The following is a 16,724-nucleotide window of genomic DNA, read 5'->3' as shown; positions in this document are numbered from 1 at the left end:
GACTTTGGTCGTGCTAGAGGCGCGTCTGCGCGGGACGCGATGTCGCGTAAAGTGGTGGCTTGGCGCAGCATTTGGCATACGGCGTGTGCTTTCTTCTTTCCTTTATTCACGGAGACAGTTTATATGCTATATAGTGTCAATTTCAGCGTAGTTTTATATGCGACCACATAGGTCAGCTCTCTGCCGCCAGCAGCGAGCCTGCGGGTACGCTATGAGCTCAGAGATCCGGCGGCGCATCGAATAGCAGATTATGTCACGACAGGTCACTCGGAACCTCCAAAGAAGGTCGATACAATCTCGATTCCTAAGGCTTTGCTTCTAACATTATTCCTCTAGCCCGTTTATGCCGCTAGGAAAGATCTATAACAACTCTCCCCTGCATCTTCTGCTCATCCATCTCACGAAACACATCCGTTAACTTGTCCAGCTTCTCCACCCTGTAATGGGTCTTCACCACGCCTCTCGCCGCAAAGTCTAGTGTGTCGATAGCATCCTTCCTCGTTCCGACCGCCACACCAACAATAGTAATCGCACTCATAATTAGCTGTGCCGGCGTTGCCTGAATCGGGATGGGATCGCCCTCAGGCACACCAATGCACACGACCGTTCCGCCATGGCGGAGCAAATTTATGGAGCTCGCGTACGCTTTGTTGTTGGATGTCAGTACAATCACGGCGTGGGCACCGAGCCCACCAGTCAGCTCCTTGACTGCGCCAGCGACGTCGTCTGTGCCGTCAATGGGGATGAAGTGCTCAGCACCAGATTCAAGTACGAGATCTTTCTTGGAGGAGTGGTCGATACCGATTACTCGGAGAGCCATTCCACGCGAGGCGAACTGCGTGCCCAGATGTCCCAAACCGCCACCTGCACCAAGGATGACAACGAAGTTGCCGGATTGGGTATTACTCTTTCGGAGCGCAGAGTAGACTGTTACTCCTGCGCAGAGCATGGGAGCTGCTGCTGCCGAGTCTAAGCCTTCGGGGATGGGAGTCAAGTAGTTCGCTGGCGCGAGAACATATTGCTGAAATGTACCGGGTGTGTAGTATCCTGACACTTTCTGCGGGGGGTATCAGCTCATTCGCGCTGAGCAGCAACCTAGAGGTAGGTCGTCAACTGGACTTACACCCTTCACACAACTGGCATCCAACCCCACCCTGCACGCATCGCAAGTCTCGCAAATCCCTGCCATCCACTTGATCCCCACCCTATCGCCTACACCGACCGTCGAATTGTCCGTCGCAGGGCCCATCTTCACGATCTTTCCTACGCCTTCGTGCCCACCGACTTGGCCAGCTTGAGTAGGAAAAGGCATGTGCTTCCACGACTGAGTCATGATACCCATATCGGAGTGGCAAACACCCGAATGCGAGAGATTGATCAAAACCTCTCCTGGCCCAGGTTCGGGCATATCTAGCTCCTCGATCTTGGTCGAGATAAAGCCTGGCTTGTCATAGACGGCGGCCTTGTATTTCTTCGGTAGATCAACCAAGGCGGCCATTGTAGGCTTTCTTGTGAAGTCGAAGCAATGAAGAGTTGTGAATGAGTCTGGTGTGCGAGTCGGGTTATCCTGACACGACAGAAGGAAGAAAGAGCAAGCAAGCAAGCAGGTGATCCTCAGACGGTGAGTATAGAATCTGAGCGTGAGAAGAAACTGTGAGTGATATAAGAGAGGAAATTGATGAGGTCGGCAGCACGGGTATATGAATGAACCCCTCCTCCATGGTGGGAAGCTGCACCTGGCGCGTCGCCCTACGACATGCACATGTATCATTGATGTCCTTATTGAGTCTAGCTCTGAAGAATGTTCTCCCAAGACCGGATCGCTCATCGGATAAAGAGCCTCGGTACCCGAATGCGGGTTCTGCTTGCGGGGCGAAGGACAATCAACGGTGAAGCCATGGTCAGAGGTGGTGGAGCTACAACTAATTACCCCGCATGTTGAACCCTTACACACAGAACTGGACTTCGCTAGTGGGTGTGTATCCGAGCCTGCGGTACGGCGATTAGACTGACTCGACGACACGAACAGAGTAGACATCATTTCTGTGGCAACAAGGCTGGATGCTGCGGCTCACAGCGAGCAAGTTGACGATGTAAACGCCGCGGACTGACCACAAATGACCTATTACCAATCCGAATCGTGTACAACCAGAACACGGTGGATAGGCACAAGGCAATGGCAGCTGCAAATGTGAAATCGTCGAAGATGTCCATAGCTATGATACACACGTGAGAGTCCACACGCGCCAGATATTCAGCGAAGAAAACCCCGCGCAGCGGCCTGGACCACAAGCCCCCGTTTCTCAAACATAGTATCGTACAAAGCATAGAGGTGCGACTAAGCGCTGGAAGACGAACGAAGAACAACCTGTAGAACCCCAGAAGCTTTGCTCCCTCCAATTATTTTGGTTCCCGATGTTATGTTCCTCCTCATTGTCACGTAAAACCATTACCATGCAAAAAGATATCGACAGCGTCGAAATATGCCAAAGAATAATGAACAGCCGTACATGGCTTCTATGAAGCTTGTTCGGTACAAAAGGGGCTGGCGAGAAGTTCATCGGCGCTTGGGCGCCGCTCGTGGTCGATCAGGAAGGTCTGCGACAGGAAGGCACGAGCATCTTCGCCTGCGGTTTCAGGTATGGCGGGGTTAGCTTCGCCAGGACCACCAATCTTAAAGATGGCCTGGAGTTGGCTCAACGTGGGATGCGGGTGCGCTCCGGTGAACATCTCCACAATTAGGCAACCGAGTGACCATATGTCTGCTTTGCGGGTGTACGCCGTCTGACGAACGACCTCCGGTGCCATCCAGAACACCGAACCTTGCAGGGGAAACGCGCTGAGCGCCTTTCTTGCCGCCGTTGAGCAAGGTGGATGTATCAACGCGCTTGGAAATGCCGAAATCGGAAATCTTAACGGATCCTTTGTTGTCGACAAGGATGTTGGCTCCTTTGATGTCACGATGGATGATGTCTCTTGAGTGAAGATAAGACAGACCTTGGAGAATTTGTCGTACGAAGTTCTGGATGAGAGATTCACCCAATGGACCGTAGTTGACAAGCATGGTGGCAACGGACCCTCCTGGGACATATTCTAGGAAAATGTTCAAGTGTTGCTCGTCGGAATTTGAGCCAAGATACTGCACGATGTTCTTATGTTTGAGATCCCTGAGCAGGCCGATTTCGTGTTTGAGCGCTTCCACCATGTTGGTTTTCCTCTGATCCGTCTGGGCGGTTCCAGAAGCAGATGGGAGTTCAACTTGCTTCACAGCCATAAGCTCGCCCGTTACGGCGTGAAGCGCCAGATAGACACTACCGAAGGAACCTTGTCCGATCAGAGCACCCTTCATGTACTTGACATTCTCCCAGGAATCTTGCTCAAGGTAATCGGCAAGCTCGTCGTCGTACTCCTCGCCATCCTCGGCGATAGCTGCGGAAAGTCGCTTGTTGAGTGAATCGCCGGCCTCTGTGTTGCCAGCGCTGCTGCCGGCCAAACTGCTGCCACCGTCGTCGAAGTATGACTGCATGGTCGTATGACCTTCAGGGTCGGTGACTTGAAGGTTCTCTGTAGTACTCTCGCCGCCAAAAGACACGTACGATTTTCGGTTCGGCTCGAGAGGTGACTCTTCCTCCAGTGGCTCTAGGACTGAGGATGCTATCGAATCACGGTACCCAGACTGAGAGGGGAGGCCAAGGCGCATAACGGAAAGAGGTCTCAGCGGGCGTGCCTGATTGTTGTTGTTCTGAAGCCAGTTGTCCGCGATAGATGGAAGAGGAGGAGCATCCTTTAGGCTCGAGGCAACACTAAAGTTTGAAGCCATAGACAAGCGGGAAGCCGCTCGGCTAAGACGACGAGACCGTCGAATCGACATTCTTATGGTCTTATCAATCTCGCCCTTTTCCACATCTGGAAAGTATGATGTAAGATCTGAAGTGATGAGCTCGCTCGGCGGTCGTGCACCGTAGAACTGCTTAAGTTTCCGCGCTCTCGTCGCAAAGGCCTGCGATCTGGACGGACCTTCCAGATGTTGTGCGGTGGAGTGAATATGTCGTTCTCGCTCCCTTGCTGAGGTAGGCGAGAGCGGATAGCTGACTGCGGCCAACGACTCTCCCGTGATCTCTTGGATCTTCTTCTTGCTTCGCTCACTTGTAGGCACTATGATGTTCTGCGTCTGCTGCAGGTTTTGCTGTTGGTAGATTCCCGCGGCCGCCTTCAACTGATCCTCTTCAGGTTCTCCAGTATGGATCTTTCGTAAGATGAGACGCCCTCTCTCATGTCGATTCGAGTCTTTGCACAACCGAATGACTTCGATATCGCTCAGTCTGTGGCATAGCTCGGGCTTGGGCTCTGGTCCATCCAAGATATAGAAACAGTAGTTCTTGAGATGGCCCTCGTTGAGCTGCCCCTTTCTCAAAGTCTTGAGCATAATCTCATCCGCGGTTTTGCAACCTTCAATATTTATTACAGACGACCGGCCCGTGTCGTAGATGACTCGGATCACAGCCTTGTCGGATGGTAATATGGCGCTGTTAGTGGCGCTCTCCGACATGCTCTGATTTCGAATGTGGCTCGCGAAGCGGGCGGTTTGGGGAGTTTCGGTGGGCGTGGTTCGTGGATTGCGATACGACATATTGGCTGCGCTGTTGGCTGCGCTCAGGGGCAGGCTGCTGTATGACGATGCATAGTTCTTGCTGTCCTGAGGACTGGCAACGCCGTAAGTACGTTCGCGCCTCGTGCCACGAGACTCTTGATCAACCATAGGAGAGCTGGGACGTGAAGGTGACTTGGCACCGCCGTAGGCATAAGAACTCAGATCGGAAGCGGTTATCTGCCGAGACATGCGCTTCGAGGCATTTTGGTAGCCAGAAGGAATGGAGCGCGCAGAGTGCGATGGGCGAGGCGAGGCAGACGAGGGCGGGGTATAGGCGGCATTGTCCAACATGGCAAGGGATTGCTGCGTGGGCATTAGAGACGTTGCTTCTTTAAAGTGCAAGGGGCACATACCCTATTTGACACCCGTCTGGAAGCCTTCTTGTACTCCTTGTTGCGGAGCTGCTTTGCTTGCGAGCCGATACGGACCCTGTCGCCGACCTTTTTAATGCCCATATCTTTCAGGTGTGTCTGGTCCATCTCCATCAAATTCTCGCCGTTGATGTTGTTTTCTAGGCAAGTCAGTGGTTGTCTTGTGAACTAGGACTGGGTCCATGGGTCCACATACGTTTGAACAGCTCCACATATTGAGAACAGTTGATACGCTTCAGCCAGTCTCCGACCTTCTCTTCGTCCCAGTGTCTGACTGCGTCCGGGGCATCGTAGACTTCGGAAAATTCCGACTCGGTGGGCGAAGCATAGAGCGAGTGGTCTGCACGGGAGGCAGCACCTTGGTTGCGGTAGCTTGACAAGGTGGCGCTGTACTGTGTGGACGTTTGCGAAGACGAGCCCAGCGCGGGGGCCGAATACGATGGTTTGGATGCGAGCATGGCCATGCCTTGTACGTCGGTGGGAAGGATGCGGAGGGGTGCGGGTGACAAGGCGGGTGGGCTGTCAGACGTGACGCTTCTCGTGCCGATGAGACGGCGTGTCTGTCTCGGGTCCAGGTAATGCCACTCAAGCAAGCATAATGGGGTCGCGAGCGGAGGCAGGCGGCGTGTTCGTGGATGGCGTGACGCGTTCCGCTCAGTGGCAGATGGTCAAGAGTGCCGGCGAGGTGCAGTTGCGGGAGGTTGCACGACAGTGGTGCGTGTTGGTACGAAGGGCTGTAGCGGAGCGGGTGCCCTCGAACGCCTGCGAGTGCCGGGGAGGGCAGGAAGGTTCGATTATTCAGCGCTACTGGCGTCGAGCCAGGCTGGTGAAGGAGGGTCGTGTGGGTGTAGGGGTGGTGAGCGAGGCGGTGGTGCTCGGCGTCCGGCGTTGTACACAATACACAGTACGGTGCGGTGCAGCAGTGAGGGCCCTTTATTATTAGGGGTCGGTGGCAGCGTGGCGGCGGACACAGCGAAGAAACACGCGGGAGTCTCAGACAAAACAACAGAAATCACGAGCGGCGGGAACGACGTAGAAAAGGCGGAGCGGCCATCAAGGAGCTGTGTCTGACTGAAAGTCGATGGGGGATCAACAAGCCAATGAGGGCGCCATATCTGACGGACTAGGGGGTTTCAGGTCATGCAAGAAGACTCCCAGTGCTCGCGCGGGCATAGCAATCATCCCGTCCCATCTCTCCGCAATCAGCACTCCACAGTGATTTCCCATGCGGCGCTTCACGAGATGAATGCTTCATGCTGCCTCTGAAAGCATTGTCGTGTTTGCAGGCGACGTGCAATGCTCGACGGGAGCGCCTCACCAGAGCGCCCGGGCCCTCTCTGCGGGACCCTGAGCCCTCCTTCATCAGCACCAACGGCAGCCTGTCTTCGGCACCTCTTTCCTGGCTGCCTGCCAGTGCCCGGTCTGTCCGCCCCAGCCCAGCAAGCACGCCGCTCGTGCCTGATCTACAGCCTCAACCTTAGTCACCGCATGCGTTTCACGCTGCGCGCCCGGAGCGTTCAGATACTACGCCGTGCCGCAGCCGCCGACGTGCACTGCAGACACATAGCCACATCAACTGCAGCGAGCGCTTCTGCTCTTGCTTCCCCGTCTCTCCATAGCCATATCCGCGTCACCGCCTTGTTCGTTGTTTCGGCCGCAGGCAAAAGGGCTGTCCCTGCAGCCAAACTTGAAACCATGGCGCCAGGCCGGGCGGCGCACCATCTCAACCGTGCAACATGCTCCGCGCGCGTCTTGTCCGCTGTTCGCTGAAACAAAAGACGAACAAACAAACATCGTGACGCGGCAGTTAGGACATGTTGTCTAGCTGTTGCGATGCCTCGGCCATGTCGCGTAGGGAGTCTCGTAGGATCCCGCCTAGGTACCGTGTCCGTCGGGCGGTTAGTGACAGCGGGCAGCCCCACGCACCCATCGACTACAGCAGCGCGTGCAGTGCCTTGGGGGGTAGCGCGCGCCATGGTGTGTCTTGTCAAGACGTACGAGATACCAACTGCGATTGGAAATGCACATGTGTCGTTCGCAGTAGCCCCTGAGACCCTGAGCTAACAGCTGCTATCAGTATATACTGATGACCCCCCTCTAAAGTCCGATACCTGATGTCCATCGGGCATGATGACGATCCGCGGCACAGGCACATACAAGCCTGCGAGTCCTTGACAGCATCCGAATCCTGCTCAATCTGTCGTACGGACAATGTACACAGTATGGTGATGGTATCCAAGTCGATCTTGGCCAACGGCTTTTCTTAGAATCTTAGAACAGGGCTGGAGGTGACGTGCACATGCCGATGACGCAATGCGCCGCACGCCTGTTCCTCGACCACGAGCTACACATGCCGTTACCAAAGAACCTCGCCGCACGTGCATTCTCACCAGTCAACTCTCTGCATCATAATAATACCGCCACAATTCAGCGATCAGATTGGCCAACCGTTTCCTTTTCGTGACAGAAGCAAGGTGTTCTCCTGAGGAGCGAGGCCGAATCTCGTCTCCACAGCTCAGCCTGCTTACCACCATATATCTTAGCACCTTTCTCCACCAAGCTTTTAGTCGTCTTTTCCCGCAGCATATTTCGACGCATATTGCATGGGCACCACACAGTAACTGCAGCTCGTCTTGCTGCACCATCAACGTCTCCACCCCACAACCAATCAACATCGTTTCCTGCCAGTAAGCGTCATCGGACAGGCTCCACCGCTGGTGTAAGCATTCACCATGGACAGCAGCTACCGCAGCCAGCCGGACCCTAACCAGGCACCGTGCCCGTCTTCCTATGACCCACGCTCTCACTATCCGTCATCTTATCAGCAAGACGCAAGCTTTCGCGAGCCCCAACGCCCTAGATCTCCTGCATCGTCCAAAGCTACAAACGACGGATACCCTCAGCCTTCCCAGCAACCACTCCACAATGCGCTCAAGAATGCTTTCGACAAGTCCGACTCAGCGGGCAAAGTCGACCCTCAACTCATTGCGCAGATCACAGCTGAAGTAAAAAAGTCCGTGTTGGACGAGATCAAGCTGGGAATGGGTGTCACTGCGCAGCAGCCCGTTGCACCGCCGCAGTACCCCCCGCAATCGCCCATCTCTATGACATCGATTCCTTCACGCAACGTGTACACTCCGCCATCGCCAAAACAGGCAGACCTGTGCAGTCACGGAAGTGCTTCTCCAGACCCCCTATCACACGACACTCTCTTCGACGGTGCTGGAGACACTCCAACGCCTAAGCACGAACGCAGTGCGCCTGTCGACATTCTACGCGAAAGACCGATCCCCCGACCCGCAGCACCTCCGAGAATGCCCACGGAAAGTGACTTGACACCTATTGAGAGAAGATGGCAGCGGTTATTCGACCCGCAAGGTCAGCCCACTCCCCGCTTAGGCGAGTTCCTGCGAGGTCTTGCTATCCATCTAGTCAGTGGTGGTACCTACAGTTGTTAATCATTGCTGACTTCTATAGATTGACGACTATGAGCCAAAGAAGAGCCTAGTCATTACACCTTCCAAGATGCTGCGGTTCTACAATGACGTCAAACTCACTGAAGAGATCTACCCCTGGGACAGTATGTTCGTGCAGCAAGACATGTAGCCACATACTGATAAACGATAGCAATATTCGGAAAGCTGCCTTACTCTACGCTGTGTAAGATCTACCGGGACATGCGCTGCGAACACCATCTTATTCAGGAGCATACCGCAGCTCAGCCTGATATTCCTGCTCTCACTCCTCAGGGCTTTCAGGAATGGATGACAGCTATGATACAATCCTACCCTGATGCGGAGTACGAACGACTCTCGAGAGCGGTGCTTGATATGCCGATTAGCAACGCCGACGATTGCAAGGAGCGCTTCCCGAAAGAACTTCCTCGCCGCCTGTTTCCCCACATTGAGAACCTGCAAGCTCAGCAGCGTTGCGCTGCTGCTCTTTCCCCCGAGGGTGTCGGCCCTCTTCGTCGGGCTCCCACATTCCCGCCACCGCCACCAATGAGCCAGAGCGCAAGCGTACCGCCGAGCCTTGAACGAGAGCGTAGCCCATACACAAGTCGGCCGGATCCGAGAGCTGTTGTATCCGAAGACGAAGATAATGTCCCCATCTCATTGCCTTTGGAACGAGAGAGGAAACCATATGCTGCCGCGCCTGGTGGAGGCAAGGTGTACGAAGACGACACAAGTCGAAGCGCACCTTCAGAAGTACCCTTGCACGAACAACGGCGGCGGACCCAGTCAACAGCTAGCCAACATCCCTACGTACCACCCGACCCATCTCAGTATCCTCGATCTGCTACGCAAACCAACGGCCGACGACCTAGGAGCCCCAGCTTCTCCAACTACGGCAAGAGCTCTGATCCCAACGTATCCGGCGGATACTATACCTCTCACATGTACGACGAGAATGAGGAAAAACGGAGATTTGGTAAAGACGCCGAGACAAGGAGGGAATGGGCGGTGCGTCAAGCGGACCACAACGCGGGTCACCAGCGCCGCAGCACCGCCGGCACGGACGGCTCCTACGACTCACAGCCTCGGTCAGTTTACGACGATGATTACTATCGAGGCAGAGGCGGCACCAACGGGTACGACAGCCGCAGCGGATACGATTCGTGGCGGTATTAAGAAAGAATCACTCAGCAACAAAAGCTAGAAACGTGCTCGAATCGCTAGTGCTCACGACGTTACGAACCTGGATACCCTCATACCCTCTCATCCCGCTTATTTCTCTTTTGTTTGAGTAATGCTTTGCTGGAGATCTTTCATTGGTCACCCTCGGTGTGTCAGTCAGTGTGGGTCGTTTGGCGTTGTCATACCCTATTGTGTTCTGTAAGCACGAAGTGTTTTGCAAAGAGATCTATCTTAAATATAACAGAGGAAATTTTGACAGCTTGATCGTAACTCGTTCACTCGTTCCTCCAGGTATCTATAATACGCACGTGAGTTGTGTGGTGCAGGTGCCCAGGTGTCTCACACCTCAGTTCACAGGAAGGTGCGCATCGTGAAGTCGCACTTGCCTTTGCACTACAATATAAACAAATCTAACACCTACGCTTCGCCATGCTCCGCCACATAGCTCCCTCCAACCAATTACACCTTTCACCCCAAACACAATAGCTCCCATCGTTCCGCACTTTCTTCTCACCACACAATTAACACAATGCGTAGGTCCTTCCCCTTCCCTCCCGCCTCCACTGTTAATTTCCGTACAGCCCGCACGAAGAAACAGAAGAAGCAAGCTCCGCACCAGCCTGGTGCGGGTGCAGTCCAACATCAAAATGGACAGCCGCTGAGCAAGAAGCAGCGGAAGAAGCTGGTGAACGAGGCGAACCAGCAGGCACAGAGCCAGGTCCAGGTCCAGGTCCAGCAGCAATCAAAACAGAATCGAAGGAAGAAAAAGTTGCTGGCGAGGGAGGCGGAGCAGGATAAGCAGGGAGAGGCTGCTGAATTGGAATCAGCGACAGTGCCCAAGTGGGTGAAGGACTTGAAGCCGAAGGAGTTTGGAAATGGCAAGGTAGTGAAGTGAGTACTTGACGCGCTGCTTCTTGAGAGGTCTGCTAACGTGCATAGCTCACACCGTGGTCTCGACAGCCAAGAGTCCCAAGGTTATGAGCCCTCCAAAGATCGCGCATGGAGCTCTGCCTCTGACATTCATCCAGAAATCCGCGCAGAAAAGACGTCGATCGAGTCCATCAGCGATCCCTATTCTACTTCTATGGTAACATCTAGCGCACCCGCGCCCCTCGTACTAGAGTCCAGCGATCTCGGAGCTCCCACGCTCCCATTAGTCGATATCGTCAAGGTAGCCGCGGGAACGAAACCGTTTATCTCGATCATGGTGCCTCTATTTCCTTCAAAGGATGAAATCGCCAGTGTCAAGCGAAACCTCGATACAGTCTTTGGAACCGGATGGGCGTCTGGAACGGTTGAGAAGCACGATACGGCTGAGAAATGAAGTACAAGAGAAGGTTAGGAGGGTGGGATTGCGTGTACAGTGAAGCAGAATCAATAGTATAAGAGCATTCAACGGAAGTATCTCCAGCAGAATATCTACTTGAACATCTCACGCAGAGAGTCTGCTCCTCTGTACGTGGGCCAAGCATGATTCTGCCCGATTCACATAGATATATTTCATGCGTTAGATGCATGCATCTAGTATAGCTAGTATTAGGTCTTCTTTTACAACACTCTACATGTTGTATATGCTCACAGGGTATACGGCTCCTGCTTCCAACTCACTCTCTGCACCTCTCTCATACGATCATATCTCAACACAGAATGCAGCAGCACTTCTGCCCCAGTCGCACAGTCCTCCTCATTGCAGAACTCTTCGGGATTGTGACTCACGCCCTCCCTGCACGGCACAAAAATCATGCTCGTCGGGCATCGTTTGCTCGTATATACGCTATCATGTCCAGCTCCGCTCGTCATCTCCATCATCAGGCTCCTGCTATCCGGCCCGAGCACCCTGTGTGCCGCCCTGGCAACAGCGTCGATGCAGCTTGGGTGAAAGGTTGTGGCCGGGCTATCAAAATCTTCTTTGATGTCGATGCTGCAGGGGAGACTCGGTGTTCCGCCGTCGTTGAGACCACCAAGGTTCTCTCCGGCAGCGATCTTGGGGAAGTCCTCTTTCACAAGGGCCAGCACCCTCGCGACTGTCTCGTCGGCCGGCGCGCGGATGTCGAGTGAGAAGCTGACGTCGCCTGGGACAGTGTTCGTGCTTCCTGGCTTGAGATTCAGGATACCAGTGGAAGATAGCGCACTGTTCGCAGTGGCGAGTCGGTGGCTATGCAGAATCATCTTAGAGGCCGCGAGCAGCGCGTCGGCGCGGCCTACAAGATCGGTGGTACCCGTGTGCGTATCCCGGCCCTTTACATTGATGGTGAGCCACTTGTACGCCTGGACGCCTGTTACAATGCCAACTTTCTTATTGGTGATCTCTAGGAGCGGGCCTTGCTCAATGTGTAGTTCGAAGTGCGCGGCCATAGGCATGGCTTCATGCGAAGCCGGTACGGAGCCAAGGTACCCGATACGAGAGAGTTCTTCGGCCATGGTTGCGGTGCCGGGATGTACTTCGCGGAGGTTGTGTGCCCTATTGTGCGGTTACAAAGTCAGTATGAGTTAAGACAGGGTTAGCGAATACCTTGCGCATGTATCAGCCCAGCGAGAAAGAAATCTTTCTTCGAGGCGGAACACATATCCACCTTGTACCCGCTGTTTCGCTTACGTGGAAAGTGGAATGGAGCCCGCCCATACACCGGAGGAAGCCATAGAGAGGGGAAAGCGGGCGCCTTCTTCGCTAGGGAGGGGTTAGCATAAGAAGTCAATGGAGTTAGGCTGGAATTTGTTGTACTTTGTCCAGTTGACGACCCCAACGGGATACTCCGTCTCTATCCAATTTTCATTCAGTACCTTCAGCATCTCTATGCCTGCGTGAACACCTAAGATGCCATCATATCGACCACCAGTTGGCTGCGTGTCGAGATGCGATCCTACGAACGTGGGCGGTTTATCGTTCTTCAGCCCGGGCCGTACAGCGAATATGTTGCCCATCTCATCGACAGTGACCTTGCATCCGAGATCTCCGGTCGTCTTGACGAACCAGTCACGGGCTTGCTTGTCGGTGTCTGAGAGTGCGAGGCGCGTCATGCCTGTTTCTGTTTCGGCTCTAGAGCATTTGTTAGCAAGCTCAGAGGCACCGGTGAGTCTGGGAGCTGATTGCGTACTGCCCCCACCGTTTTCCAATGCCCCATTGGCAAGTGTGGTGCAGATCTTCCATCAAGCGCTGCTTGTTCACTTTCAAGCTCTTGAGTGCGTCCTCGTCCAACTCTTTCGTCTGTAGCCGCCATGTTGAAGTCTGGCTAAAGAACCTCCTCGGGTCATATCCGGACAGCGATCTCGATACCTTGGAGGCTCTTCGTAGCTGTCGTTGAGGAATGTTTGCTGCTGTGAGAGTTCTCGATGCATTCAACGCCCTGGACGCAGCAAATCCCGTCCTACGCGCCGCCTGTAAAGCCGCGTGGAAGCTGCAAGCTGGCGCCGCCATGCTTGGGACGAGTGGTTGAGAGGGAAGAAGGAAGAGCACTCCATCGCGGCAGGAACTACAGCATGACCTATGGACGCGTTCGTGGCGTGAGGGAACGCGATAGGTACGATAACGCGGGGTCGACCCCACGCTAAGCTTCCCGATGGCATCTATCGCCGAACCAGGCCGTCGGGAAACTCTGGGCCCCATGCCTCAGAACTCGAAGAAGGAGAAGGGAGTAACATGCATGTTTAGTGAGGTATGAGAGTGCTCTTAGTTCATGGTAGCCAATTGGGCATCTGTTAACTGAATTTCAATTCCAATCAATGAACCCCTGATGCAGGCTTCATCAAGCCGCTTCCTCTCTTTAACCACTGTAGCCTCACCTGCTCGATCGATGTTTCACCTCCCATCTCCTTTTCTACAACTTCGCGAACAAATTTAAGCCGGTCTTCTTGACTACCTTTGACCTCGTCACCGTCCCTTCTTCGCCCAATGATGGCAATGTTGCGCGTTGAAGGTATCCTCAAATGCTCTTTCTCCGGAACAAACGACATTTCCGCACAGAGATGCGCAACATAGCTACAGAGCGACATGTACGCAGATACCTGTTTCGCCGAGTTTGTGGTAGCAGATGGGAAGTGTTCGCGGCGGTACGGCGCCCTGAAGCGCGTGCCGCCGAAGTCGTGACTGCAACAGGGTATCGCCATGAAAGGGCTGTCCGAAAGGTAGGCGAGAACGGGTGTCCATGCAGTCAGTTCGTCAGCGTGGTTCGAAATGATGAAAGTTCCCTTGGGGAGGAGGCCGTTGTGCCAGGGTGGTGACCCGCTGCCTGTCTCTTTGTCGACCTCAGGGTTTTGCAGGACGCCTGGAACGAGCAGCATCTCTTTCACATGCTGCTGGTACACTTCGCCAAATGTACCCCAAGTTTTGCGCCGGCGTGCATCGAAGCCCCAGCCCTTCCATCCCTCCTTGTTGAGGATGTATACCAGTAGGCCGTTACCACAACCGATATCGACGAACCCGGGAGAAGCTTGCTGTGCCATTGACCGCCTTAGAGTCTGGAGCTCCAACTGTACTTTCTCCGCATCTGTAGAATCCGTGCTGCTTGATCGGTCGTCCGGCTTTAGAATCATTCCGCCGTACATGTCCGTCCATAGCTCGATCAGGAATGCCGCTATCCCCAAATCTTCAAAGACGTGTTTATTCGCGGGCGTTTGCTCAACCCAATTATCAATAAGTTCTTTGGCATATTTGCCTTTCAAATAGGTGTACGTGTCTTGGAATGTCTTCTGCGGGATGATTACATCGTGGTGGACGCGTTTCTGGTAGCCTTGCATGCGTCCACGAGCGTGCTTGTGGATTATTTCCAGCATCCTCAACGCAGTCCGTGACATACGGTTCTCCAGCGGCTGTCTGGGGAAGAGGTCATAGTATAGTGACAAGGTTCCTGGCGCTGTATCTGGTGGGGGCTGGTTTAGATATGAGTAGAAAATCGCAACACCTCGCACTTTGGGATGGTAGAATGGTATGGAGTCTGCATCTGAGACGTGAGGAATGTAGAGTACGAGGTACCTTTCGGCATCGGATTTGCTGCTGCTGCTGCTGCTGCTGCTGTTCTTCGCTGGTACTACGACCTGCTCGGTAGAAGTGTACAGATGACACGTCTGTTGCAAGGCCTCGTCCAACTTAGGGTTCCTAGGTATCAGCTTTCGGGTGACGGTCCACTCAAGCTTGTAACCTGGCACGCCGCCAGGTACCAGGCGCGGTTGATGATCGGGCTTCAGGTGCTTTATAATACTTGCGAGCTCATGCGGATGAGCGGCTTCGGCGTTGTACGAAGCATCCGTGAAACTTTTGTACGATAATTCCGCCCGTGACAGGTGCGATGCGGTCAGATTGGGATTCTCTAGCAGGTTCCGACTAACGTCAAGAAAGCATTGCGGAGGAAAGCTTGCAGGTGCTGATTGCACAATGGTCCATATCTCGGGTGGAAGGCCAGACTCAACGACAGGCGTGTCCTCCAAGTCTACGGGTTCGAATCTGCCCCCAACCATGGGCCGAGTGTCTTCTGGCGCATTTCTGTGTCGAGGCTCGCTGGGGGTGGTGTGAGTCGGGGTTTCGATAGCGAATTGTTGGGCATCATGGTCGTCTCGCTTGTAGGGGACCTTTGGCCCTTCTTGTACAGCCATGCTTTGTGCAGAGCGGTTTCAGGTTCAAGAAATATCCAAAAGCAGTTAAGCAGATACCGGGGCTTCTCGTTGCCAAGATGGTTTTCGCACTGTCTCGTGGGCACACGGTACCTACACAGTAGGTAGCTGGAGCTAATGCGTCCAGCCGGCGGAACCGTTGAGATGGTTTCTCCGACACCCGGCCAATCAGAAAGTGCTCCTCTTTCGTTATCCGCCCTTCACCGCCGCCTCATCAGTTAAAATATTTGCACGAACTACTGAAGTCGGCAGCTGTCCGGAGAATAGCCATGGCACTACGGGTAGGGAATGCGTCGGAGAGGTTGCAAACTAACATCAATTCAAGCTTGACTGATCAACGTTCCTGCCATCTCTTCTCACGGTTGATAATCAGCATTGAAGTTTCTCGGTCACCGACACTTTCACTAGCGTGTGAGGTGGCCCACTGTACCACGATGGTTTCTTCAAGCTCATCGCAAACCTCAATCGAACTCCAGCATCAGGCTCCAAGGAACAGGTCCTAGTCAAACAAAATAACGATCCAGCAGAGTTTCTCCCACGTCTCTCAACCACCGTCAGCGTCTTCGGAAGAGGAAGCGCTCAAAATCATCATGTATCAGTCCTCAGGCGGCTGTCTAGGTTTGGCCACGCTGAGCCAAGTCTATCGTCTCTATATCCGTGACACGTCCCTACAACCTCCCCTTCTCCCAAACCCTCTGATCCTACTGCCCCTTTGCCGCGCCGCCTTTGGGCTTGCTTTCCCCATAATAATGCGCCATCTCGAGCCCCGCCCTCCTGAATCCACACTTAACATAGAATCCCTCATTCGCCTCAGAACAATCCAAAATGCTCTTGTAACATCCGACTTTGTCAGCAACGTAATCGAGTGCCTGGATGATGCGCAGACCGAGCTTCTTGCCCTGCTGGTCTTTCGCGACGGCAATATCCTCAATATGGCCTACGAGACCCAGGTTGTGGATGAATTTGCGCTCGACGATGAGGGCGCCGGTGCCGACGACGCGGGAGGAAGGGTCGAGTATTGAGAGGAGGAAGTATTGGTCGTTGTGCTGGGTGAGCCATTCGTAGCGCTGGTTCCATTGCTATGCACACATGCCGGTTAGCTATCATTCTCGTTGTCAACCACCGTTTGGGGGCCTCGCGCGATGGAGAGCGTGCATACCTCTTCTGTGACGTCGCCGACAGTGGTCAGCACGCGCAGCACGTCGAGGAAGCCTTTTGCGTAGTCGCCGCGCTGCAGCGGCCGGATTGTGTAGCCTTCGGGGAGCTGTGAGACGACTTCGGGCGAGATGAGAGATGCGCTGAAGAGCGGCATTGAGTCGTCGGTGACGGGTGTGAGGAGAGACATGCTGCCCTTCAGAGTTCAACTAGCCAAGCTGAAGGGTTACACTTGATGTGTCGTCGCAGCGCGAGCGTTGGCGTCAAGGATGCGTTCGCGGGATGGTGGGGTAGGCGGTGAGGCGG

The 16,724-nt window shown here is 54.2% G+C and overlaps 6 protein-coding genes across 6 annotated transcripts; 2 read left to right on the top strand and 4 right to left on the bottom strand.

Annotated features, from left to right (window-relative positions):
- Positions 1-349: 349 nt before the first annotated feature.
- On the bottom strand, positions 350-1,498 carry N0V89_004385 (uncharacterized protein; the record flags this gene model as incomplete). The annotated part of the gene is made up of 2 exons (XM_056213171.1): positions 350-1,057; positions 1,124-1,498. The coding sequence occupies 2 exons, from the start codon at positions 1,496-1,498 to the stop codon at positions 350-352; spliced, it is 1,083 nt and encodes a 360-aa protein (XP_056073479.1).
- Positions 1,499-2,674: 1,176 nt separating this feature from the next.
- On the bottom strand, positions 2,675-5,486 carry STE11 (ATP binding; the record flags this gene model as incomplete). Its single annotated transcript, XM_056213170.1, has 3 exons — positions 2,675-4,954; positions 5,005-5,162; positions 5,219-5,486. The coding sequence occupies 3 exons, from the start codon at positions 5,484-5,486 to the stop codon at positions 2,675-2,677; spliced, it is 2,706 nt and encodes a 901-aa protein (XP_056073478.1).
- Positions 5,487-7,754: 2,268 nt separating this feature from the next.
- On the top strand, positions 7,755-9,653 carry N0V89_004383 (uncharacterized protein; the record flags this gene model as incomplete). Its single annotated transcript, XM_056213169.1, has 3 exons — positions 7,755-8,453; positions 8,500-8,602; positions 8,650-9,653. 3 exons carry the CDS (start codon positions 7,755-7,757, stop codon positions 9,651-9,653), a joined length of 1,806 nt encoding a protein of 601 aa, XP_056073477.1.
- A 535-nt stretch (positions 9,654-10,188) lies between these two features.
- Positions 10,189-10,983, top strand: N0V89_004382 (uncharacterized protein; the record flags this gene model as incomplete). The annotated part of the gene is made up of 2 exons (XM_056213168.1): positions 10,189-10,550; positions 10,599-10,983. 2 exons carry the CDS (start codon positions 10,189-10,191, stop codon positions 10,981-10,983), a joined length of 747 nt encoding a protein of 248 aa, XP_056073476.1.
- Positions 10,984-11,234: 251 nt separating this feature from the next.
- On the bottom strand, positions 11,235-15,245 carry N0V89_004381 (uncharacterized protein; the record flags this gene model as incomplete). The annotated part of the gene is made up of 5 exons (XM_056213167.1): positions 11,235-12,120; positions 12,256-12,327; positions 12,382-12,696; positions 12,755-12,864; positions 13,440-15,245. 5 exons carry the CDS (start codon positions 15,243-15,245, stop codon positions 11,235-11,237), a joined length of 3,189 nt encoding a protein of 1,062 aa, XP_056073475.1.
- A 719-nt stretch (positions 15,246-15,964) lies between these two features.
- Positions 15,965-16,575, bottom strand: TRM44 (tRNA(Ser) Um(44) 2'-O-methyltransferase; the record flags this gene model as incomplete). The annotated part of the gene is made up of 2 exons (XM_056213166.1): positions 15,965-16,342; positions 16,423-16,575. 2 exons carry the CDS (start codon positions 16,573-16,575, stop codon positions 15,965-15,967), a joined length of 531 nt encoding a protein of 176 aa, XP_056073474.1.
- Between the last annotated feature and the right edge of the window lie 149 nt (positions 16,576-16,724).

Source organism: Didymosphaeria variabile (genome assembly GCF_027946475.1).
Source record: "Didymosphaeria variabile strain IMI 356815 chromosome Unknown scaffold_3, whole genome shotgun sequence".
NCBI classification, from domain to species: domain Eukaryota; kingdom Fungi; phylum Ascomycota; class Dothideomycetes; order Pleosporales; family Didymosphaeriaceae; genus Didymosphaeria; species Didymosphaeria variabile.
Note: the sequence above shows the minus strand (reverse complement) of the source record. Positions and strands in the feature narration are given on the sequence as shown.